The sequence below is a fragment of the Phalacrocorax carbo genome, chromosome 1 (genome assembly GCF_963921805.1).
Source record: "Phalacrocorax carbo chromosome 1, bPhaCar2.1, whole genome shotgun sequence".
Lineage (NCBI taxonomy): Eukaryota > Metazoa > Chordata > Aves > Suliformes > Phalacrocoracidae > Phalacrocorax > Phalacrocorax carbo.
The window spans coordinates 73706434-73732984 of NC_087513.1; the positions used below are offsets into that span (position 1 = coordinate 73706434).

At 41.9% G+C, this 26551-nt stretch overlaps 1 protein-coding gene across 16 annotated transcripts in view; it reads left to right on the forward strand.

Moving 5' to 3' along the window:
• The window catches only part of SOX5 (SRY-box transcription factor 5), a 722172-nt gene that overhangs the window by 531760 nt on the left and 163861 nt on the right, over positions 1–26551 (forward strand). For 8 of the 16 annotated variants that reach the window (XM_064459677.1, XM_064459668.1, XM_064459692.1 and 5 more), the window contains 2 exons: positions 24661–24747; positions 25701–25766. The exons of 2 other annotated variants lie outside the window; for them this stretch is intronic. In XM_064459677.1, coding sequence (XP_064315747.1) covers positions 24661–24747; positions 25701–25766 — 153 coding nt within the window. The remainder of the gene's footprint in view (positions 1–24660; positions 24748–25700; positions 25767–26551) is intronic. 6 more of the 16 variants (XM_064459698.1, XM_064459713.1, XM_064459703.1 and 3 more) reach the window with 1 other exon arrangement.

A 26551-nucleotide genomic window follows, 5' to 3' on the forward strand; every position in this document is an offset into this window, starting at 1 on the left:
AGGTAGGAGCTAGCACAGCAGTTTTTAACAATCAGCCCTTGTGTGTTTGTGTGTTTTCCTTCCCTCCATGTTGTTTCACAGTTATCTGTTAGTAACAGCAGTATTATTACACACAGATTAAAAGACAGGCAGCTTTTAGGCTCCCTGACAGTTGGCCAGAGCAGAGATTAGAGATAAAAGTTAATCCCGTGAGGTAATAGCAAAAAAAGAGTACAAAGACATGAGATGAGCCGATAATGGTTTGTTTAGGTAAGAAGGCTTCCCTTGCCTGGGTGATTGGCTCTTGCTCAGTGGTGCTCTGAGTGATAGCTTCCCAAATCCTTTCTAAGGTTTATAACAGTTAGCAGTGGGCTGGGGAGAGAGCTAGGGGAAAAATATGGCAGCCAGCAGTGGTAAAACATAATGAAATCATTCTAACCATAAATGGAAGGTGCCGGACCATGGGGGAGATGAGAGATGTTTTCTTCCACAGCTGCAGAGCTATTAGTCAGTTAACACTTGGACGGAGGGAGGTTAAAACAGTCTCTAAGTTGGGGTTTAAAATATCAAAGAAACTTATGTTTATGTTTCTTGTAAAGGGAAAATAACTTGAAAATGTAACAACACGAATATGACTGAGGGTGGTTAAAATGTTAATAGTCTGATAGATTTTAAGTTACATTTCTCTTAAGTTTCACTGTTCCTGGCTGTTTCATTATACCTATTGCATGTTCAGAGAGAAAAGTTTCCAAAGATTTTCTTGTATTTCATATATTTAGGAGTGCTCTTAAATCTGCATGACAACACCAATGAAATTCAAATAAATCCATCCCTTTGTAGTCAAGTTATGAAGGGATATTCAGCAGAAGATTAGGAACATGAAACAAGTGAATCTTTACTTCTGTACAGCCCTATCATTTTGCAGCTAACATAGATAAATATGTGTTTCAAATAGAAGCTATCTACCAACCACTGGCAATTCAGCACTTCGCTGCAGTCTCAAAACTGAAGAGGTGGAAATTCATATCCTTGGTTTTTTTGAACAAAGATTGATGAAAGCAGTAGCATTCCGATTCTTGAGTATAATAATAATATGATTCTGAAATAACCAATTAGCAAGCTAGAATTACTGGACCTGCCTTAAATCTGGCTATTGCTAATACTAGGCTAAGCAGTGAACTGTAATAGGAATAAAAGCATGCTGTATTAGGGCATCTAGCCATCAGAATTGATGGAAGAAAAAATTTGCCCTCACATTTGCTTCATTGTAATTCTCTTTTGATGAAGGCAGGAAAGTAGCAAGAGTACCAAAAGGCGCAATTATAAGTAGAAGATCTCCAGAGTGACCATAAGAATGAGTTCTATAAGATACAATTTGTTCTAATCTATGAATGCTTTAGTTCCCCTAAGAATCTATTTCAAGGAGTCAGTAAATCAAACTCTGATTTGTTCTTCTTTTCTGTCAAGGATTGAATATCAAGATATTAATTAATAACCTCACTTGGAATATTAATGAAAATTAGTTGTGTGATCACAATAAGGAGGTCTTGGAAGGAAAGGTGATGAGAAGGTTGGAAACTAGTCAGTCAGATTTTCTCCCTAACCTTAGAAGGCGGTAAAACTATTATTTTTAATATTATTTTTTAAAAAATATCATAACAAAGTACTTCGATCACTTACTAGAGTGTTCGCCACTCCTTCAGGGTCTGTGGACTGTCGGACAGACTGGGCTAGTAACATTTGTAGATTAATGTTCAAATTAATGAAATCTGAATTGTTCATATTCATTGGTGGAGAGAGCTCCTTTGAGGGTTGAGACAAAAAATACTAGTTAGGCATCAGTAAGTATTGTACTATGTCCTGTTTCTGTAGCTGTACATAACTGAAGTGTTTGCAAGAAGCCATCAAACAGTGGAATGAAAACACTGCTCCACAAATCAGTAATACAACAGTTTTACTTGAGAGACCCAGCATCTTTCAGGAAATATCAGTTTCTTCCCAATACAGAAGCACAGACTGCTGTAGGTACATTACAGAGCTGTAGGCTATCATGTTCTGATGTGTGAGATCCTAACGTAGCTAAAGTAACACTAAGATGTCACAGAGGTAGTATATCCTACAGAACAGTGCATCTGGGAGCATCTTGTGTGATGACCAGAGCTGCAGACATTTGCAAGATGCTAATCTGTGAATAAAAAAGGGGTGATAGGTGGGAATTTTCACTTTCAGAATTTCCTGACAGAAAAAAGAACATTTTTTAGTAACAATATTTTCAAGTGAGGCCTCTCTTTGTTGCAATTATTTGTCCAAATGTGATGCAGTTTTGCATCCTTCTCTGTCTGAAAGCCTGTAAACTTGCCAAGGTGTGTCACGTTCTGTTGTTGTTTTGGTTTTGGCCATAGAAATTCCAGCCCTGTTTTCTCCTTTTTGTGCTTGAATGAGCAGGAAAAAGAAGTGAGGGTTCAGAGAATGTCCTTTTCCGAAGGGGCTCAGCTGAGTTGCTCTTCCTTAAATAATTCTGAAGCTCCTTGCTTCATGCTTAGTTAGATTAGTACAAAGTCAGGTTATGAAGTTGTAAGAAACTGTGATAACAAAATTTAGCCTCAAATATTTTTTCTTTAGACAAGGGAATGAAACAGAAGAAAAAATACCAGCCTCTCCATTTGCCAAAAGAATTGTCCCATTACTCTCTTCTGTTCAGAGGTAATTCATATTTTTGGATAACAACTTGCCATAGCTTTCATAAACAGTGCTAATATAATTTGTTTCTAATAGAATTTCATGGTGCACGTAGCTTGCAGATAATTGGTTTAGGAGTAAATTGAGGGGAGGGTTTTTCTCCAGTCTCTCTTTTTATCATTTGCTACTACTATGTGTCATTCAGAGTCCAACTCAATCAAGAGTCTATTACTGATAGCTGAACAATGTGGTGCCTACAGATCTTTTATGATGCAAAAGTGGGCAGTTGCATTGTGCATGTCTCAAAAGCCATGACATGAAAAAAAGAACAAAAGAATGAACTTTACATACAGGCTTTTCGATAGGAAAGTGATTCGTTGAAAATAGGTTTTGGCGATAATTTTCTTGTCTAGAATCCTAAATTGAGTAACAGAGCTTCTTGAAGATTTTCATTTTTTATTGAGAGTCAAAGAAATTGTGTGAAGTTGGGGGGTCTCTCCATTTAGTATGTCAGGGCTGCTGTGCTCCCCTAACAGTGCATCTCAATGCTTCATATATCCCTAACTTTTCCCAAACTAAGGAAATAAGATCATTTAAGCTCCCTGCAGCACGGTTTGGTACCATCACACGCAATGATCTGCGTAAGTATCAGGGGTTGGTGTCAGAAGCCTTAGCACTCATGGGAAGGGAAATACACATTATCCAAAACCTGTGTGAACGTTTTTTTAAAAAGCAAACCAAAACGTTTTTTGAAAGTGAATGGGTTTATTCCCTTTAGGACTAGTGTACAATTTACATGAATAGTGTATTTCATGTTCTCTTGAAGCGGGGCGTACTGGGAAAGATCTTCCATTTTCCATTGTTGCAGTCAGACTTCACGTAATGACGATGAGCTGGTATAATCCCCAGTTGAGATGATATTCAGGTATTTGTGCATTTTTTATGGACTGTGATAATCTATAAACAAACAAGTAGATTGCACAAAAATAGTCTTTTTAAAAACATTTTGTCTGTGCCCGTTGACTCATATGGTCAGACATACCAGAGGAATAGGTGGGTTTTTGTTGTGCTTTAGTATATTGGTCTGGACCAAAAAGAAGTAGTCTCAAGCCCCAGGAGAGTAAGGGAGAATAAAAAATGGCCTCAAGTTTTTTACTTGTCAGGATCAGTGTCTTTTGTCTGAACTGCCCTATTCCTAACTGTAAAAAGCCACAAAGTTAAATGAAAATCAGCTTTTGTGATCAGGAATCAAATTGTAATTTGTAAAATAAATGTAGCTTCACTGTGGTACCGTTGGAGACCCCCTGCTGTACTGCTCAGCTCAAAAGTTGCACCTTTCTCCTAGTGGTATTGTATAGGCAAACAGCAGTGATTCAGGTTGCTATTGTACAGCCCTTCACAAGAATGTGTGCCTGAAGGTACAGTCTGGCCACTGAGAAAAATACCTTCACTCTGAACCAAACATCTTTCGTATGCTGTATGGTATGAAATCAAAAGGTAAAATTTAGTCTTTGGTTTCTTATACCATTTTGCATTAATAGGACAGTAGGAAACAGAAATGAAAAAAGTAACAGGAATCCCTTTATCTCAAGAAGTGAACCTGTAGAAGATTTTGAGTCATTTTCTTTTCTTGCTGTTTTCAGAAACAAACAGAGATAATCAATTTGATCAGAGAAAATAGTCTTTTATTTAAAAAAAAAACAACAAACCCAACTCAACAACTTTAAGCAAGATCTCCATCAGTCATTCACAGGAAGATGTAGGGGATTTTGGTTCTATTTTTTTCCAGTTCTTTCCAGCCTCCTACGCGTCTGGGTTGTAGGTGGGGTAAAGTTGGGAAGCGTTAAAAATCAGAGAAGAACAATTTTTGGTATGTTTAACGTTTATCCGAAAGTAAGAGAAGCCATTCAAAAGACTTTTTTAGTGAGTGCACTTCCCTGATAGTTTAAGAGACCCAGGTGATTCAGGGAGCTCAACAATGTCTACAATTTTAAGTAATTATCTGAACTTTCAGAGTTTTAAAGGTTATTCCTGTCACTAGCGGTACAATACGTTCACCGTGACTGGCAACTTTAGGGAGCGTGCAGTTTTTACTCTATTGACTCTTGGCTTCCGTTTTGTTCATGCGCTGCTCTGTATTCTTGACAGCAAATTGATTTAACTTGCAGCAGGAAAGAGTATGTGTGTGTGCGTGTGTGAGCACGCGAGCAAGCGAGCGAGCACACAGGAGAGCACGGGAGAGGGGGAGAGAAAGAAATGCGCCTATATGAAATGTACCGGGGGGAGCAAGGCGAGGATACTGAATGGCAACATTTAGGCATTGACTGTGACATTGTATTAACCTTTTTAATGGATGTATGTAATAAAGTGACATGTAAATGGAGCACAAGGGGAGATATGACACTATATCTGGAAAAGGATAAAACAGTCAGTGAATACTGGGCTATTATAGCAGTTTGCAAACCTTGGATAAACTCAGTCAGCGGTTGTATAATTGGTTATTCAATCCCGACCCTTGTTCACAGCTCAAAGCCAGGAACACTGAGACCTGTTGCCAATTTGAGTGAATGCAGTGACTGTACTCGGCCGGGGCCTAGCACTGGAGCCAGGCCTTTTCCTGTGGGCTGGTTTCCACCATGTCTGGGACTGGCGCGGTGACAGTAGCCCTTTTGTTGTGAAAGGCTGGCTGGTACTCCCCTCCTTTGCAAAATGTCTAACAGCTACACAAATATAAGAAAATAGGAAAAGGGACTTACTGTAGCTTTTCTCTTACCGAGTTAAACGTAGGGGCTTTGAAAAGGAGGCAAAGTCCAAGCAATAAGGAAAAGTGAAGCACGTTGCAAAAAGTTATGGCCAGATAGGGCAAGCGCCATGTTCTTCCCATGTATGATACAAACCACGGGGAAGACTGGATTCTCTTAAATCATGTGAGACACAAACTGTTCATCCAGAGTGATGTTCTCCTGCTCCCTTTTGAAATAATCGCCCCTACGTGTGCAGTTGCCGAGCAGCCCGTGCCGAGCAGCCTGGGAAGCACGTTCTGGAGAAGTCATTCCTGTGGGCCCGCCGCAGTGTCCGCTTGTGCGAGCACAGAAGCTCCTGCGTTGACCTGCTCCACAAAAAGTTCAAAAATGTTGACGTTGTCATCATGGGTTTGTTTGAGAACCGCTGGTATGGAGGTTGTCTCTCGCATTATGGAGGCAGCATTGTGTAAGCCAGCTGGAGATGAACAGAGAGAGTGTTACAAGTACCCCAGTTCCCTCCACCCTCATCCCTACACACACAACTTTCCAGTAAAAGCAGGGAGATATTTATGGAATGTCCTGACTCAGAGGCCAGCTGTTTCTCTTCTAGTAAAATGGTAGTTAGAAATAAATCAGAAGAAGGTTTGATTTTGGTTGATGAAATAATGAATATTCAGTAATATATATAGAAGATGAGCCTAGATGAGCTAATGGTCCCTTCTGGTTTCCAACTTTTTGTGAATGAATCTGCAGTGCTATGAATCTACTGTTTCTCTCTTCCCTTTTGCCTCCCTTTCCCCCCCACTTTTCCCTAGCTTTCAGTAGCGGCATCTTGCTCTCCTTTACAAGCGTTACAGTTTCTATATGTACCTAGGTTACACAGTATTATTTTTGTCATGTCATCAAACTATGCCACTTCAGAGAGAAGGGAATTATTGACACAGTAGATTATGGACAATCTTTTTAAGTTACAAAATAAAATCGAGGTAATGGTTAAAAATTATATGCCTCTAGATCACAAAGAGATGGGCTTGGGGGCTAATCTCTTTGCCATTCTGATTTACTCTAGTTCAGAGAAAATAATACAAAGTGCCCGATTTAATGAAAGGCAGCAATTCAATCAAGAGGTTCTGCTGAGGTCATATAATATAAATGGTTACAGCACCTCTTGACTGAGTTACAGCCTTGATAATTCAGTACTTTGTTGTTATTTATGAGGGTAACTTTTCAAAGCAATCTGCATATCTCCCGCTAAAACCTGCTTTGAAAATTTGATACCATGATGTCATTGAAAAAGAATTTTTTTTCTTTTGGTAAGAAAAGAAAAAAAAAAACACACAGCAGCAAAATGAGAGGGGAAAGGAATGCATTGTTTTAGAATAGAAAATTAATCACTTGGAAATGGACTGGTTATTGTGAAGCAAATGCAGAAAGAGTACTGAACTTGCGATACATGAGAAAAACTACAGAAACTCCTGCCGAGACTTTTAATGGAAAATACATCACACCATCTCATTATAAACACAGCTTTGGGAGTGAAGAGTTAGAATGGTGGAGAAAAAGTGGCATTATGGAAATATGTAATTCTATTTTTTTTTTATAATCACAGTTAATGTAGCTCAGCCCTAACTGAAGTATTGTATGGAGTAGCAGGAACATATTGTAGTAGGGACTCTTGGAATTCGGGTGTTTGGGGTGTTCATATGAAGAAGGGTGTAGTATTGCGTGCTGGTGAAACTAGAATGGTTTAGTGGTCAGGAGAACTGCACTGAGTCCACTGAGGCGTATCCCTACTGAAGCTGAAAAATCCACTGAACGTATACCTCATCTTCTTAATCCCCGAAATATCACCTGTGTTTTACATTACAATGCAATATTGTCTGCAAGGATAATGCACTGATGGCTCCCTTAGGTCAGTGTTTCCAATTTCGTGAATTGTAGGTGTCCGACTGGAGAGTCTACACTCTTCTGTAGAAGAGTGAATGCTTGAGATGACTCATTAATTTAATGTAGCTAAGAGACTAGTGGGCTTAAAGGATTTTGTAGTAGCCCCACAGAGAACTACCCAAATGTAATTTAAATAAGATGGAGGAAACTTTTTATTCCTTTATTTTCTCTGAGTTAGAAATGTTCAAAGTGTTAATAGCTGCTTTTATATTTTTTAAACTTACAAAAAGGATCTGAAATATGTGTGGAAGCAAGTGTTTCAATTAAACTCAGATCAAGGCTTTGCAGAAGGCTAGCTTTTGTGCAGAGCGCTTTAGCAATGCACACCTATGGCGCTCCTTTTTTTTCTCTAGCAAAAGGTAAATGAGAGAGGGAAGACGGACAAGTACTGCCTACGAAGTAAACCACAAATCACAGCAGAGCAACACTTCAACTCTGAATTCTTGGAAAGCAAAATAATTTTCCATGATCAATTGTTTTAGAATTTAATATCATTCACAAGATTTCCTGAGAACTGAAGAATTTCTATTGCCAAATTTAGAACCCACTAATAGGTTTCATCTAGATATAGAAGGAATTTGCAAATTTAGAGGTCAAATTTCATAAAGATCTGAAAAAAGTTTGATTTTGGGATTGCTGCATTACATTTCTCCATTTATCTTCTCTGCCTGAGTTGGAATGAGATCAGGATAGATTTTATTTTTTTCAATTTAAAATTATTTCCATGAAGGATTATTGTAGTTGATTGAGAAATGCATATTTCTACCTTTTCTATGAAAACAAGTAATTTTATTTTTTCCTTAATCCCTTGGCCATATAATAAATAATATCCTGGCTCTTCTGTTCTATACAAAGCAAAAGCTGATGGTGCCATTTTTAGCACTGTTTCTACCCTGCCATCCTTGCAAGGATAGGCATAACGTATTCTATATTATGCCCTAGAGTGTGACCTTTACTTTTTTAATTAGGCTGTCTTTTCTGTATTCCTTATTCAGCTTGTGTTGAAATAACTGGAAAGATGCTCTCTTTGATGTACCAGGAATTAGATGGGACCCTCCGGCTCCATCATCTGCTATAATAGGGCTCAAGAAATACGTGAGCAAATGGCAAGGTTTCCCAAAGACATATGATGCTCTATGAGAGACTTGGAAGGTTAGCCTCCATTTTACAGCAAGTGTCTATTAAGGCACTTCCATTTCTTTAGCAAGGGAGCGGGAAGCTGTGTAAATTGGTGGTGTAGTGCTTAATGGTTGTGTTCGTATAACTGGGAGGCCCTGAGTTTAGTTCAGTGGTTAGAACATAGAAGGGAAGCCAGCACAGAATAATTCTTTCTTTCTCTTCTGCTCTTCCCTGTAACCATTGTATTTTACATGGCATTTGACCATGTCTGTTTGTCATTCATGTGGCTTATTTCCCCCTCCGTCCCTTGAGTACATTGTCTTGAAGAGGGAAAGGGGACATGGGAGGGCATGATTGTGTGGTTTTTACCAATCGCAACTCTTAAGACTCTGCTGAAAGCTGCAGTCGTCAGTGTGGTTATGTGATACAGAAATTTATTCCATTGGCTTTCAAGGTATAGACTGCTTTCATTTACGCCATAGCATCCCCCCAGGATTAAGTCATTTGTTGCTCTGGCATTCTCTTAAAGCCTGGTCACAAAAGAGAACTTTCTGAACAATGGGCCTGTTATCCTATTCAGCCTTCTCTGATCTATTAAATTCCCTCTTACACCATTCTGCAATTACTCCACACCCCACCTTCCCAGACCCCCTGTTCTCAAGCAATCTGGGAATTTGCCCTTGTCATTTGCCTCACTCCACAGGAGCCCCACATCCCTCTGTTTCCCCATACCACTTTTGATACTGACTCTGGGTCCTTTTCTGTGCTTGACATACTTGCACATTTTTGGTACGACTCTCCTTCATACCAGCATACCAGAGAAACATCTAATACATGTTTATTCAAAGACTTCTCTATCTCCTCTAGAGAGAGCTAGGTATAAAAGAAAAGATTTCAGTCTCAGCCCCAGTTTTATCTCAAGGTTGAAAAAGAAAAGCTGAAATGCCTGTGGTTCTTTTTCCAAACAGCTCTTACTAGATACAAAATAAATCTGCGTGTAAACTGCATATTGTTGAGCACTGTGTCTGTAAAGAGAGGTAGGTACTGTACCTGAGAGGTCAATGTTAGTCACAAAATCAAATCACAAACGATACAATTCCATCTAACAGTTTGATAATGTTATTATTCAGACAGAGTTCATTAACATATTTTAGATGTGTCAGTGTTAAAATTGAGGTAGAGTTGATAATGGACTTGGATTGATTTCTTTTTTCACAGCAGCACCAAAAGTTCTCTGACTGAAGTGATTTCAGTGCAAACATTAAAGTTTAGCTGAGTTTCGTAGAGACTCGGAGATAGTTTGAATGAAAGTTCAGGGTTGTCTTTGTGGGGTAAAGACACAAGAAAATAGAGCCAGGAATCCCAGCAGTAAAGCTGCACAGATCTGTGCACAGATCTGTTCTTTGGATTCTTTCACAAATCTGTTCCTTGGTCCAATATGCTCTTCCTTTACAGATTTGGTCTTTATTTGATGGAGCTATTGCACCCAAAAAGCACCTTTACTGTCAGGTAGATCATTTTCAGGTCTTGCAAGATTGCATTCCTGAGTATAGGTCCAGCTCCTCATAAGGATTTGTCTTGCCAATTCTCAGATCATGCATTACGATCTCTGTGTCACATCCCTTTACTCAGTTAAAACCCAGTCAATGTTTGAGATCACAGTCATAGAGGGAAGTTTGGGTTTGGTCTTTCTTTTGGTAGGTAGATGTGGTCCCATTGAAGGAGGCCAGAGTCTTAGGAGAGACAGGGCAGTGATTAGAACTTCAGATTCATAAAGACCCATGTTGCTGATCTAGGTGATTTTCTGCTTTCTGCACCAGTCAGAGCGGTTCAGAAGATGCCTTGTTCCTTTTGTAACCATGAAAGGTAGAAATACTCAGGACAAGAGAACAAGCTATGAAGATCACTGGTACCAGATTCCTGGGTGATAAAACATAGTGCAGCTTTTCTGCGCATTTACAGCAGAAGTCAGATGTCTCTTATCACCACACCGAAGAAGTGAAGGATGATTAGGACCCTGAACTGCAGATGTTGCAGAGAAGGTGGACCCTTCCAAGTGGTTCTTTCTTCATCTGAAAAGCTTCCTCATCCTGTTCAGTACAGTTTAAGACTCCTCTTCACTGATCCTGCAGGACTATACGGGTGAATGCTTTGGAATTGAAAAAAAAAAATTGGTTTTATTTATGAGGAATACCTTATTTCAGTCATCCCCAAGCACTAGGGGCAGGTGTTCCCAAACAGGTAGTTTGAGAAATCTGGTAGGATGAGTACACCTACTCCTCCCTTGTTTTTCAATGGAGCAACTTAGCTTCCAGAACAACATGGACAAGGTTGTTGGACAAAGCAGGAGAAGGCTAACTCTAGGTGGCAGTTGATGAGATTGGTAGCACAGAGGTGAGCGGTCTGGTTTTTGCTTTAAAGTAACTTCCCTTCATCAGACGAAATATTGATATTCTCTACTTCTGGAGAATGTAGCACCTCTTGAATGTCATAATTGTGTGAAGAGCTGCTCAGTGAACAACCTTAATTCTTGGGAAAGTAATCTGTTCTTGCATTCACCTTACTGGTCCTTCGTGATTCAGGAAGCCATCCTGAATGCAGATGGTCTTTCTTGTGGAACTGGACAACTATTTGCAGAGGAAGTTATATCATCCTGAGGTGAATGGAGGAAGTCTAAGTTTCCTAAAAGAGTATGAAAAAGTTCTACTGTAGGGTATGAGTAAGATTCCTCTCTGATAAAAAAGAAAAAGGATTTTGTCCCTTTAGAGTGCTGGCAATGATTTGAAGGCATAGTTTCTGCTTGAATCTGAATCCTGTTGTCTTTTCCGATAGCAGAAGTTCACATTACAGCTCTTTACCTCCTCTCTTTCATGTTTGCCCCGGCTGCTGCAGTTATCTATTGGATGGATGGGGAATGGGTTGCTCAGTGTTTGTGACCACTTTCAATCAAGGAGCGGCTGCAGAGTTGCCCTGACTCTCCTACTCCTTCAGTGCGTTGCGTAATTTTGGATTTTGACAAATGAGTTCCCTTTCTTAGTCTCGTTCTTTCCTGGTTCTCAGTATTGTTTTCTTTGTCTCTCTTTTCTTTTCCCCTCTTTGACTTTTCTGCTTTTACTTTCTGACTTTCCTTTCCCCTTGTCTAGAGCTATTATGTTAAAGAGCTATGCGTAATAGACTTTCTCTGATTTCTTTTCACTTATTTGGGGATTACCTGTCACAACTGTTACGTGGCTGAACCACCCATGTATCTTGATGTTATTCCCTAACTCAGGAAGAAAAATGCCCGATCAAAAGGAAACCCAGTGTATTTCCTCTCCTTATTTACGCTGAAAATTAACAGAGTCCAAAAAATCCATGAATGGAGACAAGTGAGAACAAACAGAACAAGTTGTCAAGGCAGATGGAATGCTGTACTTCGGCAGAGAAGCCTGTGTGCAAATCTTGGAAGATTATTTTAAGCAAGTCCAAAGATGACATTAGCTTTAATAATTTCTACTTAATTTGACATAATGATTCCATGCAAATATCATTTACATCACAACTAGCGGTCTGATTTACTGTGAAACTACCTGCCCTTCAGAAGCTTTGATTTATACCGTACATCTTTTTTTATTATTATTATTATTATTATTATTGTTCATATCTTTCTGGCATCTGGCAATGGATGATTGAGATTTTGTTTTCACATATGTTGTGCAAGAGGAGTTCAGGATGTGTAGTTGTTTAGCATCAGGCGTATGTGCTTTAATTCTCACTTCCAGTGGTAAAACAGTCTGTCATATTTTTAAAGAGAATAGAAAGCTGAGCCTACTCTGTGTTTTCTTGGTTGTTTCAGGGGGATATCCTTTTCAGTTTTCTATTTTCAATTTTAGAAATCCTTTTAATAGTTTTATTAACATCCCAAATGAGTATTTTATGGTTCTTTCAGTGTTAACATTAGGTTCAAATTATAATAGTCCACATTTACTCTAGGAAGTACACAGACAATCTGATGACTGTAGCCCTTTCACTACACAGTTCTGTCAACTTATAATTTAAATAAATAGGTCCAGACGATCAAAAAATGTATATGCTCTTACCTCAATTTGATTGATAACTTATCACTCTAAACCAACCAGTTCCATGATATGTCAGTATTTTGATGGGTTTTAACATTATATTTTCAACTTTGAAGTGTATTTGTGCTTTCAGGTGATTTACTTGCAGGTTTACTGATTTTGTTTGGGCATGGAATTGCTTGATTTGCCCTCATATTTACCTGGTTTGCCAGGACAGTGGCAATACGGGGTTTGTATTTGATGGAGGTTATCTGTTATATACAGTTTATTAATTGAGTAACCTCAACTAGTAAATATATGTGTACAAATGCACGTATTCATTACTGGGATCAGAAAACATTTTGGCACCTTTTTTTCTCCTAGTGGTAACAGGTCTGAGTGCATCCTTTAAATGGGTGCAGTCACTTTCATTTAAGAGAAAATTATCTTTCCTTCCATCTGCCTCTTCTCTGAAGAGGATTATAGTGTGGTTGGTGAAATGCTAAGAAGGGTAAAGAAAAATTATGTTAACCTCAAAAGCAGGAATGTCTTATTTATCGCCTAACCTTGTAATTATCCTACAAAAAAAAATAAGGGGGGAGGACGACGGGGACCTCTTCTTTCTGTCCAACTTCTGCCTCCCCTTACTCGTGCTGTCAGTCCCGTCAGTGTAACTAATGGCCATATCTGGATCCAGCCCTCCCCACCTCCGCTCCGCTGACATCATAAATTATCCAGATCTAAATGGACAACATTCATTAGCTGTGCACTTTACAGAAAGAGCCAGCTCAGGAGCTAAGCGCTCGCCCATTTTTATTAAAAGTTAAAAAGCTCCTTGCTGTCACGGAAAGGGGAGGTTGGAGGAGGTGCAGTGGAGGACAGTGCTGCAGAGCTAATAAATAAAAATAATAACTATTACCATTGGTTGAGTGACCCGGGGAGAAGAGCACTACTGAGCCATTTGTTGTTCCCTTTCACTTGTCAACAGCAGTGGCTTAAAAGCCTTCGCCATTGTTCAGGGCCTAATAGCACCTGTTGGGAAGATAGGAAGACAGCTGTCAAAAAAAAAAAAGGAAAAAAAGAGGGTGGGGGAGAAGGGTGGAAACCAATGATTAGTTCAGTAACATGCACTGTGGTGCAGCTGCAGCAGGACATTTCGTGGCTTCCATGCAGAAGCAAGGCACTTCCCTCCCTGGCCAGCCATCTCTGTTCCCTGGCGCTCACCGCGATGGCCACCAGCGAGCCCGGAGCGCCCAGGGGTGCCAGGCGTGGGGATGGAGCCGTGTGCATCCGTTTCTGAGAGCAGTGATAGTTAACCAAAATAAAAACCCCAAACCCCAAGCCAGGCCTCAACAGCGGAAGTTGTGGCTTTGTGACAAGATTGCTTGTTTCGCTTTTCTGTTTCTTTGGTTTTTTTTATCACTCTCTTGTGATAAATAAGGCTCCTCTTCCCTCTTTGTCAAGGTAAAGGCGACATGTAAGGAAAGGCTAGAGGTAAGGAGCCACAGGTATCAACAGCTCCCATTGCGGTTTATCATATGGAGGCCAGAGCAGCATACTTTTTGGTGGTGGGAAATAACGCTGTGGCAAGGGCTGAAAGATAGGCTATTTAGAAAATTGTCTCTTCAGCTTCATCACATATAGTCCGTGCTGCTTTCATTTTGGGGGGAAAATTATGATCACTTCAGGACTCTTTTTTTTTTCCCCATTTTTAAAAAGTTGCTTTGAGACTTTCAGTTAAAAATGCTGTAGTAACCCTGTGTGAAGGGTTATATTGTTGCTATTGAATTTAGGATTTGAAAAGTGGAGTGGTTGAGCTTCAGAAGGATTTCCTTGAAATTCTAGCCAAATGCTGTAGTTCTCAATTTATGTTTTACGGTTATTTAGATTATTTAAAGTTTGGCTCTCTCGGGGTTTTGTTTTAAGGTTTTTTCAAGAAAGGGTTTAATTACTTAAAAAGAGACAGGTCAGCACAAAAGATCTTTTCTCTCAAAGGACAAACTCTGGAATCTCCCTAGAACATCTTTAATGATGTGTCAATACTCATAAAAAAGTTAGTGTATAGGCATCTCGGTGAATGCTTTTTTTAAGCCCTCTTGCTTATTAAGAATGCGTTGAAGATGTAAAAAATTAGCAGACCAAAACCATTGCCCTCTTAATATTAACAAGCTATTATGGCCTTTTAATTAGAAACTGGCTGTGTTGGTAGCACTAATACAAAAATGTATTTCAGGGGAATATGTATTTCAGTGGAGTGTCTCTGTCCAACTGAGACAGAAAAATAAAACTGAAGTGAAATTTAATGGTATTTAATTCCAGATGTCTCTGTTTTTATGTTGTTACTCTTGAAATAGTCTCTGGAAATATTAAAACATCTTTGTGGTTTCAGAATTTCAGTGAAGCTTAGGCTTGGTATAGTGCCTCCTTCTCTCAACTGACACAGGTTTTTTTTGCTGGGTGGACCACTCCTGAGAAAATCAATTCCTTCTTTCATTTAGAGATGCCTGGAATTAAAGAGGCATTAGAAGGTTGAAGAACATAGATTAAGACAAAATTGTCTTTTTTCATGTGTAGGAGAATTTTTTTTATTTTACTGTTACCTTCTTTTCAGAAGGATTCTTACCGGTGTAATTGTAACATCAATGAAAAAGTAAAAGGTTGCTGCTCAGGTGTTTGAAAGTAAGTTAATCTGATTCATTGATTAATTTATTTTTTTGTATGTCAGGAAAGTGTGGGGAACGTTTTTTTAATTTCACTTATTTTTTTAAGTTAGGTTAAATAATGTGCTTCGCTCTTGTCTGTTAATTTAATTAGGGGTGAAGAAGATGATGGTAGCGGGGACTTGGGATCATTCTAAAGATTGTGTGTGCTGAAAAAGATGTTCCAGCAACAGTTGTGCCAGTGAAATGCCGCATTTGGCAGATGTGTTCACGACCGGCTCTTTCGGCCAACTCACTGGCCTGGATCTCCAAAGGCAGTCGGGAGCCTAATTCCTTTCCAGAATGAGATTTATGCTCCCAAATGCCTTTGGGAATCCAAAGCACTGAGTCCCAACAAATTTCAGTGACAAAAGACATATTGTCCTGTGCATGGCATCCAGTGCCATTCACAGTGCCTCTGTGCGCCCTTCTCTGGGGGAACACGGTTGCTCTGCTGCAGAAATGGGAAAGGCAGAGATTGAATCAGTTCTCGGGCCAGCCATATCCTACTGTGTATTTGCAAGGACAAGGATTTAGATGGGGGGGTAGCTGAGCCGTGACTACGAGCTCCGCTGTTCCAGTGTCTCTTCAGAATAATTAAGCTGCAGTGGTTCTGGGGATATCCTGCATATAACACAGCCCCATCTCCACGCAAATCTGAGGCAACCAGCAGCGGCTGCAGGGTTGATGTGGAAGGCCAGATTCGTGGAGGTGTGAGTGAAGCACGCCACTGTCCAGCTGCCCTGGCACACAAATATGAAAGCCACCCCCACAACAGTGGAACAGGTGGCAATTATCATACAGCAGCTTGCAACCCTAGATTAGTATTGTTCAGAGGGTAATCAATGTACGCTTAGGAGCCTTGATGGGGTCTGTTGTCAATAAGGTATGTAAGGCAATGAAGTATGTACTCTGCAACTTAGCGTGCTGGAAATAACAGAGACTGAGCTGGAATTCCCTGATGTTCTGAGATGAGAGCAGGGATGCAGGCTTGTTCCCTGACTCAAAGCTGTGTTTGTGAAGGAAGTGGTTTTGTCAGGTACGCAGGCCTCAGAAGGGCTTTGTGGACATTTTATTGATGCAGACATTGTCTGTCCAGAAGAGTGTATGATGGACAGACTTTTAGAAATACCTGAATTTTTCAAGTTCTGAAAGCAGACTCTGTCCCAAAGCTGTATACCAATAAAAGGGGGATGGAAGCCGAGGAAATCTTGACTGTTGCCTGTATAACCCCAAAATGAGCATAGACTCTGCTGCTGGGAGATCCAAGGGCTGGCAGAAGGTATTACATGACAGGCTTGATTTCTTTGCATTGTACGTGTCATATCTGGAGTGTGGCACCGCTCCTGGAGTAGGTGACCATTTGTTGAAACGAGACAGCCTGAAAAGTACACAGCTAACGGTGCGACTGCCAGTGCATTCAGGTGATGGAAACTATAAAAATTTCAGACAATAGCCTGACTGTTCCTGAGGGTGTAGTTGAATGAGATGCTGGTTTTGGCCGCAGACCTAGCTTAAGAAGTCCCCGTGCCCTCCCCCTGTCCTGCTTAGCCATGTGTTCCTGCCTTGTGCTATGGTTTGCTGGCTCCTCATTTACATCCTAAGGGATAATTAGTTCAACAACTGGTAGTATAGTGTGTCTGAAGTCTACTCTAACCTTTTCTTCCTAATAAACGTCCTTGTGTTTTTAGGTAACTTTCTTGTAAGACTGGCAGTATGCATTGGTAGGCAGTTGTAAAAATAACTGCTTATATATTTGTAGATAGAGTAAAATCATGTTTTTAATGGCATTCATAAATTACTGATTTTGGTTTTAAAATTTTGAATAATTTATTTATTATGCTGTGGAACCTTTTCTGGCTATGTGTATTTATTTTTTTAAACACAAGAAGCAGTACACTTGTGCCAGAAATCACAAGAAAACTGTCTTATCATTCATATAGTGTATATGTCATTAACGGAGCATGATGGATATTGCAACACTGAGCCAGCGACTTGAAAACAACTGTTGTATTATTAAGCATACACAAAATTATGCAAGTATGTGCAACAAGAATACTATAGCAACCTGATGTCATTGTGCACCACAGGTAACTACGGTCACCTGCGGCTACAGAAGCTGATTTTGTCCTCTGAAATAAAATGCTATGGGAGCTAACATGTGGCTGGGGTGGGACTGGAGGTTTCAAGAGCAGGAAGGCTGGTTATCCCTGCCAGAGAAGGGAGCTTTTTAGTAGGTTTGGAAGCCACCCATGGCCATATGTAGCCCAGCTGTTTTCTGCACAGTGGTTGTGATGGAGTGGCATAGTAAGCGTCATACTATGATGTGCTGGCCAGAGCACCGCAGCTTCCTAATATCTCATCGAAACTTTTTTGTTCAGCTCTGTGAGTTTATGCCCAAAGACCATATCACATTTTGTGTATTACAAAAAAAAAACCAAAAACCAAAGAACCCACCAGCACGCTACTTTCTGTCCAGGCAGAGAAGCCCCAGGTAGTATTGTACTTAGCACCACAGTTTTGCTTATCACACGTGAGCAACTATGCCCTACATTTGAACAATATTTGCATTTACAGAGGTGTTTCCTAGCGTCTTCTGCAAAAGTTTTAAATGCTTTTAGTCTGGTGAAAAATTGCAGTACTTCCTGGAAGGCAAGAGAAAAATGTATGTTGTGTGGTCTTTGATTTCCAAATTTAAATACATTCTGTGTTGTGCCTGCTCATGATTCATAGTGTCTTGCCTAGCTGCAAGTAGTTCCCTAAAAGCATGATTCTGTTGATGGAGAACCATATGTGTATGCAGATGCTGTATGTCTATGTAACCTGCTGATACCAGCCATTTCTTCATAATAGTTGCTTTATTTTCTTTGCTATGAAAATTGTTTCTGATTTTGTATAGGTAAGGCCTTCGTAATAAAAAATGGGTGCATAAAAAGAGAAATTTCGTGTGTCTGTATATGTGTTTGTCTGCTCTTTCAAAGGAAAAGTGGAAATCTGCCCTTGATCTTGTTTCCTGATTTAAACCAGAAAGGGTTTGTTGTGGTGCATAGACGCGGAACAGAGTGCCAGTGGGGTAGCGCGTCGATAGGTGAGGGTTGTAGGAACGATGAGTGGAACTGTGGCCAACAGGTGTTATGTATTTATGACCGTAGCAGAAGAAAAGGGTGAATAATGGATGGAGGGTATTTGCCAGCTCTTTCATAATATAAAGGTGCTTGCCAGCAGTGGAAGGTGTATCAGCCAGTGCTAAAAGTTTATTCATGATCATTTGTGCCGACCAAATACTCCTTCCTCTAGGAATGACATGTGTTGGCAGGCAGTGTCAGGTGGTCTGGCTGGGTATTGAGCAACTCCTGGCTTCTCTCCGCTCTGCTACACTTCATGTCATCATCCTCACCGAGGCCAAACATCTTTTACTTTGTTCTAAGGAGCCTTCCTCTTTCCTCCCTGGGCAAGGGCTGTTCTCAGTAGCTAGGGAGGAGGGAGCGCTTTGGGTATCTCCTTGAGAGAGCACCCATGCTCGGACACTCAGACACCATGCAAGTGAGAGACTCGTATCTCTAACTTGCGGTCGACTTATGTCAGCCTCCTTCCCTTTTATTGTAGTTGTCCCTTTATAACAGCAGAGCTTTGCGCTCCTCTCCTCTCTTCAAATATGACTCTTCTGGAAGTGCCTCATTGTGGGGAGCCCCCGTCCCCACACCTTGTTACAGCATGATGGAATTACATTCCTTTCTCTGGAAGCAGGTAGCTGCAAGAGACCAAGGTTTGCTTTTAGTAAATAATCAGCAGGAGCAGAAAGAGGTAATAGGAAGAGATTTGGCAGCGAAGACCATTTATAAGTGATTTCCAGGACTGTGACCCTGGAGCATGGATTGAAAAGAGCTACCAGAGGGGTTAGGCCTGAAGGGAACGCTGTGCTGTGGGACTGTGTTTTTGGAAGGCTGCCGAGGCAGGTTCAGGTATGGGCGCATCTGCGCTGCCACTGAACTGAGAGTAGGATTAGGTCCCTCCCAAAGGGGAGTTACAACACCTGAAAAAAAAAATAACACAACTTAAATGAAATTAAATAGAAGTCTACCAGACAGCGCTAAAAATGGTGCCTTTTACTACCTCTTTGTAGCCTCGGCCACTTCCTGGAAACAAACCGCTCCTTTCTCAGTGTGAAAAGTCTTTTAAGCAAATACGTCAAGGAAGCTATATTTAAACATCAAATACAGAAGTAGAGGGACAGTGGCATGCTTGTTAGCGCACAAGAAGTTAGATTAAAAAGCAATTTTATGTTAATTGGCTTAGAAGCTTTGCTTTCCAGTACTGTCAGAGCAATTCAGTGTATGTACATGTGTGCCCAACACGTATGGATGCACCCGTACATCCGTACGTGGAAGTCAGAGCAGTTAACGCAGGACTATTAAACCACTGAGAAAGTAGTTTAATTCCGTGCGCTGAAGGCCTGCGTGAGAATTACTGGCTGCTGGCATCAGGCTCCAGGTCTCATTGTTGTAGATGAGGGAGTCAGACTGGATGGTGCTTGGCACGGGAGGGAGGAAGGGAGGGAGGGAGGGAGGGAAGGAGGGGAGGAGGGAGAGCGGCGGGGGCCGGGGGGCACCGAGGAGCCAGCGCGCTGCTGCCACAATGGCTGGCACAGTCGGAGGGCCATTCACCAGTGGGTATTGCCATACGCAGTGATGCGAAGAAGCATATGCAAGCAACAGAGGCAAGGGTGAAACAAGAAAAACAAAATGCGCCGTAAATATCTCTAGAAAGAGCTAATGACTGATAAATGTGCTGAATAGAGAGAGCAGAAATCATTTTTGTGGATTAATTTGTATCTCTATTAATTCAGTCTCCTCTTCGCCAACATTTACTTAATGATTCCTGTTATTCTTTCCATCTCGGTCTTTCTCTTTGGTGCCCTACCCGTAATCCTCTTCTATAACAACACTTAACACTCTTCATAGTGTTTCTGGAACAAAAATATTTCCCAAACGTTAATGAATTACTCTTCACAAACAACCCATGAAGAACTCTTTTGTAGACGTATTCATACTGTGCTGTGGACAGACTTGGAATTGTTTTACTGTGTGCCGTAGGACCTATGCTGCAAATGGGTAACGGGGGGTGTTCTTAGCTCAAGTGGGGCTCGGAAGAAGAGATGGGGCTAATCCTGGGTTCCTCTCGAAGGTGGAATTAGGAGATGTTCTGAATAATCGTGATACTCAGAATGGCAGCGCACCCGTGTATAGCTTTTTGGAAATGCTAATATAGATTATCATAATACAGAGCTGTCCTGCTGCATATCCAAAATCTGTCACAATATAGCTCAGGTTTTGGATGTAGGAGCATTGTTCTGGTGAGTCCAAGAGGAGAGTAAGTGTTGGAGTAGGGACTGGGAATAGCAGCTCCTGCGTGCAGGCCACCTTTCCCAATTTCAAGCTGCACATTGTATGTGCCGGCATTAAAAGTTTTATTGACTTTCTAATGAATCCAGAGGGCGAGTGCGTGGCAGAGAAGATTCAGTGTTTCTTTTCTCAATTTGAGAGCATCATCTTCCCAATGAAGTCTAAAAAAAACTAACCTGAACAAAAGATGACTTTGTTTCTGTATAATTCATGAAAGCTCTACAGCTGTAACCTTTTAAACAGTTATTTTTATTTAAGATGTGTAAATTTCAAATCTTTTTTTAATGGGCTACATAAATGACATAATAAATGTTTGTTTCCAAGATATGGCGCATAATGTATTTCACAAGCAGTTACTGAAATGTGATAGGTTGAGTATATGAATAGCATATTTTATGTAAGTACAATATGTGAGCACGGTATATAATAGAATTAAACTGGCTGTAATTTAATATAGGTCTTTAGCTCCGTAACGCTATAGGGTGGGGAAGCTATTGTCTTTCAGAATTAAAGTTCTTTTTAAGTATCAGCAGAAGGACAATTATTTGCTGATCCTCTACCAAATTTCTGTTGAAGTGCCTTATGTAAAAATTGCAGTTCAAGTCAGGAGAGGTTTGAAACTAAGTTAGTGTGTCAATTAAATAGGATTACATGGGGTTTTTTTAAGGAAAAAGTCTATATAATCTTATTTTATCTATATAATATTATTTTAAATAGTTAACATACAGGATTTCAACAGGGGAAGCGCTGATTAGATCACCGCAATCTATTTTATGCCATCAGGATCGCTGAGGGGCTTATAATTGTGTTAAATTTTCGTATTACTCATATTCACGCATTAACGAACAGATGCATTGTTACTATTGGGATTTTGCCATTTGGCCTTTCACATCTCTAATCATGATTTCCTACGGAGATCTTTACCATTCTCGCAGAAATTCAGCCATTGATACGCGGCCGTCCCTCGCGTTCATCATCCCCCGCTCGGTCGCCGCAGCCCTCCCGGAACCACCGGCGGAGCCGGGCTGCGGGGACGCCCCTCAGTAACGGGGGGCGAGGGGGGAGGGTGAGGGCTCCGCCGCGCTACGACTTTTAGTGACAAAGCCGAGTCCGAGCGTCCCCCAACACCCCCCCAACCCCCCACCCCCCCCCCCCAACGTAAAGCAGCACCGGGCCCCGTCCCGGCGCCGCTCCCTCAGCGGCGGCCCGGCAGCCCCCGGCCGGGCCCGGCCGCCCCCTCAGCGCGGCCCAGCCCGGCCCGGCCGTCCCCTCATCAGCCCTGCAGCCCCCACGGCGGCCCGGCGGGGCCCGGCCGTCCCCACGGCGGCCCGGCAGCCCCCGGCGGGGCAGGGGCCGGTGCCGGGGCAGGCCTCCCGCCGGGCGGCGGCGGCGGCGGCGGCTGGGGTGGCTCCTGTGGGGCGGCCGGGCCGCGGGTCCCGCCGCCAGCCCCGGCGAGCGGCTACTGTTGCTTTAAGGCGGCAAGTTAGACAGAAGACTTGTGTTTCTTTACGAGAGCACCACGGTGAATATTTTGTCTAGCCGCAGGGGAAGAGCTTTGTCGTGGACTTTGCTGACAATAGACTTAAAAGTAAGACGGGCTGCTTTTGGTGCCTGGAGGCTCTGGAGCCTATTGTCAGCTCACAATGGATTTCTATTGCCGCATTCCTGCTTTGCAAAGGTTTGTTAGCTTTTAGTGACTGACAGCCCTCTACTGCAAATACCGCGTTTGCTCTGGCCTGTTTACCCGCTGCTCGAGAATTTTTTGAAAAGCGCAGGGGGGGAAAAAAAAATATTAAAAAAAAACCCCAAAAAACCAAGCAAACGGCGGCGTTTACTTGACCCGTTCAGATATGTTAGGGAAAATGGTTCCCTCCGTGGGTGCTTGCAGGGGACGTGCGAACTTCAGAAGTAGCTGTGCGAGAGCCTGGAGCGTGGCGGCATCTCCGCTCCGTCAGCCCCGGCGCCGAGACGTTCATCGCAGCGCAGCCTCTCCCATCTATTTCCTTAGGATTTAATTGCACTTTTAGGGTTTCTACCAGAAAACTTGCTGTCAGGCGATCCTGGGCGACCGAGCCCGTGGTTAGCGGAGGGCGCGACCCTTCGAGGGGCGGGAAGCACGCGATTATAGCGCAGAAAACCGGAGCGTTGCAACGTGTAGAAAAATGTTACCGGGGAGGGGCAAAAAAAAATAATAATAACCTTTTGTGCTGTAAATGGGACCCTGCGGGATTCGGGCGTGGGGATGCGGCTGCCTGCGCGCACCCACCTGCGTTGGGGGGGGGCGGGGGGGGCACCCGTGTGCCCCTGGCCGCGGCGTTAGTTACACATTGGCGTCACGCCGCGCGTGGCTGGCGTGGCGGGGGCTCGCGCTCCGTCGGAGTTGCTCCGGTGCGAGACGTGCCTTGCGGAAGGGGGAAAGGCCACGCTGACAGCGGCCGGAGCCCGGCCCGGCGTGGGGGGAGAGGAGCCCCGGGCGTGGGGGGAGAGGAGCCCCGGGCGTGGGGGGAGAGACCCGGCGTGGGGGGAGAGGAGCCCCGGGCGTGGGGGGAGAGACCCGGCGTGGGGGGAGAGGAGCCCCGGGCGTGGGGGGAGAGACCCGGCGTGGGGGGAGAGGAGCCCCGGGCGTGGGGGGAGAGACCCGGCGTGGGGGGAGAGGAGCCCCGGGCGTGGGGGGAGAGACCCGGCGTGGGGGGAGAGGAGCCCCGGGCGTGGGGGGGGGGGGGAGCCCCGCCGCGGAAGGCAGCGCAGGGCTGCCTCCTCGGAGCTTGAAGTTGGGGCTTCAAGGAGGCAGAATTAGCCAAACAAGATAATGAAGGTTGCTCGTAATGGTTTTTACTGTGGGGAAAATTAACCAGTTGCTAATAATTGTACGGTCTCTAGGCCAGACGGTCCCTTTGATAAGTTAACATGTACTCCCTTTATGCTCCTGGTAGGGGGTAAACAAATGCCTGAACAAATACAAATACACATAAACACAAATGTGGAGAATAGCAGTATATGTCTTAGATCCAGATAATAAGTGTGGGTATTGTTATTTAGATGGCGCATACTGGGACACTTATCTTTTAGTACACTCCATTTTCTAACTGAATGCAGTGCTAATCGTGGGATTGAAAGCTATTGTAATTGTGTACCCATCTAAATGCTGACAAGAATATACAATTACATTGTTTGGAATTGAGTTTAATGTTCTCTGAATTTTATTAGCATTTATATTTACTTATGCATTAAAATTCTACACAAAAAGAGGTCAGCATACGAGAGTTATAGACATAAATATCAGACCGATCCACACCCTCACGGCATTTTTCCTGAAAATACTGAACAAGTATATTTTATTTTATTTTATTATATTTTTAAAGGAAGTGATAGAATCTGAAATGAGCAAATAATGGGTTTCCATTCTAAGCAGCGCCTTTTCTCCCTCTGGATTTTGCAATCTTTTAAAGCTTTTTTTCATACCCAACTTTTTATTATTATTTATAATGTGCGTGTTACCGGAAAATCTTTCCACAGTATGCTTACCGCCACACGATGTTTAAACACACATTATAAAGTGGATGTAATTGTAAACACTCAGAGGGATATAATTACATGTAGCAGATTTAGGAGCTAATTCTTTGCTTCTCTCTCTCTCACTCTCTTTACTCTGCATTTTATCAACATAATTATTTTTTGACTGCAGACTAACACCCAGAAATTGACAGGCATCCATTATAGGCAGCAACTTGTTCACCAAATTGAAAAACAATGAACTGCAGGTTTATATGTGCCCATTGTCATACAGAATTACCGGGGCTTTGTTCCACAAGAGGAAAAAGCTAATGGTTTTGAAACAGCAGGTGACAAAGCACATTCGGTTAGGGTTGGTTTTTTTTTCCCTTTTTTTTTGCAAAAAAACCACCCCCCCCTTATCAGTTTGTTGATGAAGTCATTACGAACTGGGGCCCAGAATAGGGTTGGCCTTATTTTTAGCAGATAGACTTTTAATGAGTTCTATTGTGGAGACAGTTATGTTGATTTGCTTACATTTTTTTTCCCCCCCTTCACTCAGAAACTCCCAGTATTGAAAAGCTACTATCAAAGGACTGGAAAGACAAGCTTCTTGCCATGGGATCAGGGAACTTTGGAGAAATAAAAGGTAACACTGTTTCTGTGCTAAAGCAAATTGAGAATGAATATACAGGTGTCACTGGCTTTATGGAACTTTGTTTGCTCCTCCTCTTCTCCCATTGAAATATCGTAATTTGGGGCTTAAATGAAATGTATGCTCTCCATCTGTGATAATATAAATAAATGAAATGGTATATTGCCCTAAGTGAATGAACTTAACCTAAAGCTTTTGTTGCATACATGTGTTTTAAGAGGACACATCCTATTGCTGGATTGGAAAAAAAGTCCATTCACATATCAGACACAGGCTTATGTGGTATCAGAGTATAGCAGAGCTCAGCTTCTGAAATCTGAGAGTGATCCGAAGTCCTTGTCAATTTTTGGACAGATTTTGATGATGCAGATTTTTTTTGTCTTTTCTGCATGTAGGGGAAAAAAAAAAAAAGGAAAGTTTGTGTAATGATACCTCTAGGTACTGAAATTAGCCAGTGCAGATTTTAAAAGACAGTGTACAACATCTGTGCACTAAAGCATGTTCTTTTAAAGCCATACTCCAGAAGGAAAATGGCAAAATTTGACCACTCTCCAGCAGCAGTAGCTTCTGCTTTGCCAAGATATTTCCCCATTTTATATATGTGAGGTCATTTTAGGGAACCTGTAGTTGTTTGTTTTCATGTAATTTAGTATTTTTGTAATTCTTTCTCAGTGACTGTGATGAGGAGCCGACTCAAAATACATGTGTGTCAAAAATTTTAGTTTCCAGAGCAGCCATTATCACTCTGAAAAGAAACAGTGACTCCGATTCTTCCCCCGTTTGTATCAGTGTACATCTGGAGTAGTAAAATCAAAGCCAATGTTGTTTTGGAAATGTGAAAGTAGAATGAGATTAAAATTAAACCCTTCTTTTATGTTTATAAACTAAATTTCATTTCTCTTCATTATTTTTTGTTTGTTTGCTTACTAATGTTGTCCCCGATACAGAGATCCTCATTCAGGCAGGCTCGCAAACCTCGTGCCTGACAGCTTTAAGGACCTTCTGCACAAGAGGTGGGCAGTGCTCAGTAAAGAATAAACATGAAATTCTCTGAGAGGTTAATGTATTGGTACATGTGCAAAGATAGTGTTATTTTAATTACATGTGCCTTCCAGTTTGTCACCGATAAGCCACCGGCATTGGTGTGTGCTAGTCTACTGGCTTACACAAGTAGGAAAATATGCCACTTGCTTCCCCTAGCTTTTCCCTAAAAGGCTGTAATTCAAAAATGTATATTCATTGCATATGTAGAAGCATAACTTTAAAACAGAATATAGTGGTTCAGCCCTGAATAGGCTGCGATGATGATGATGATGATATTATTATTATTACTGCTACTACTACAACAACAACAAAGGGCCAAACCCTGGGTTCTTTATTCCCACTGGGCGAGTTTTCTCTATGCCCGTAAAGCAACAGGTCATAAAGAGGTAGGGTAGCCACTGGGCTTATCTGTGATTTCTGGTTTTTACAAGCATATTGTTTTAAAATAACATCATCGTCTGCCACAAACTGATGAATCTTTAAGATGTTTCAGGCCCAAAGTACACAGGCGGCTTTCATATCCACTTTTGGGTGTATATTTCAGCAATTCTTGCATGTTGTCTTGAGCCTCTTTAACTCTTGATATGCTGGAGGCTTTAGGAGGACTCCCCGCGATCCTCCTCTGCCTTTGGACTGTGTAAAGCTGCGCTGAAGAGTGCTGGGCACTGAGAAGGCGGTCTGTCCCAGTCCTTATGATCTTGTTCTGTTGGAGGGCAATCTTTTTTCTCCCTTTCTCTTTCTCTTTCACAAGTTA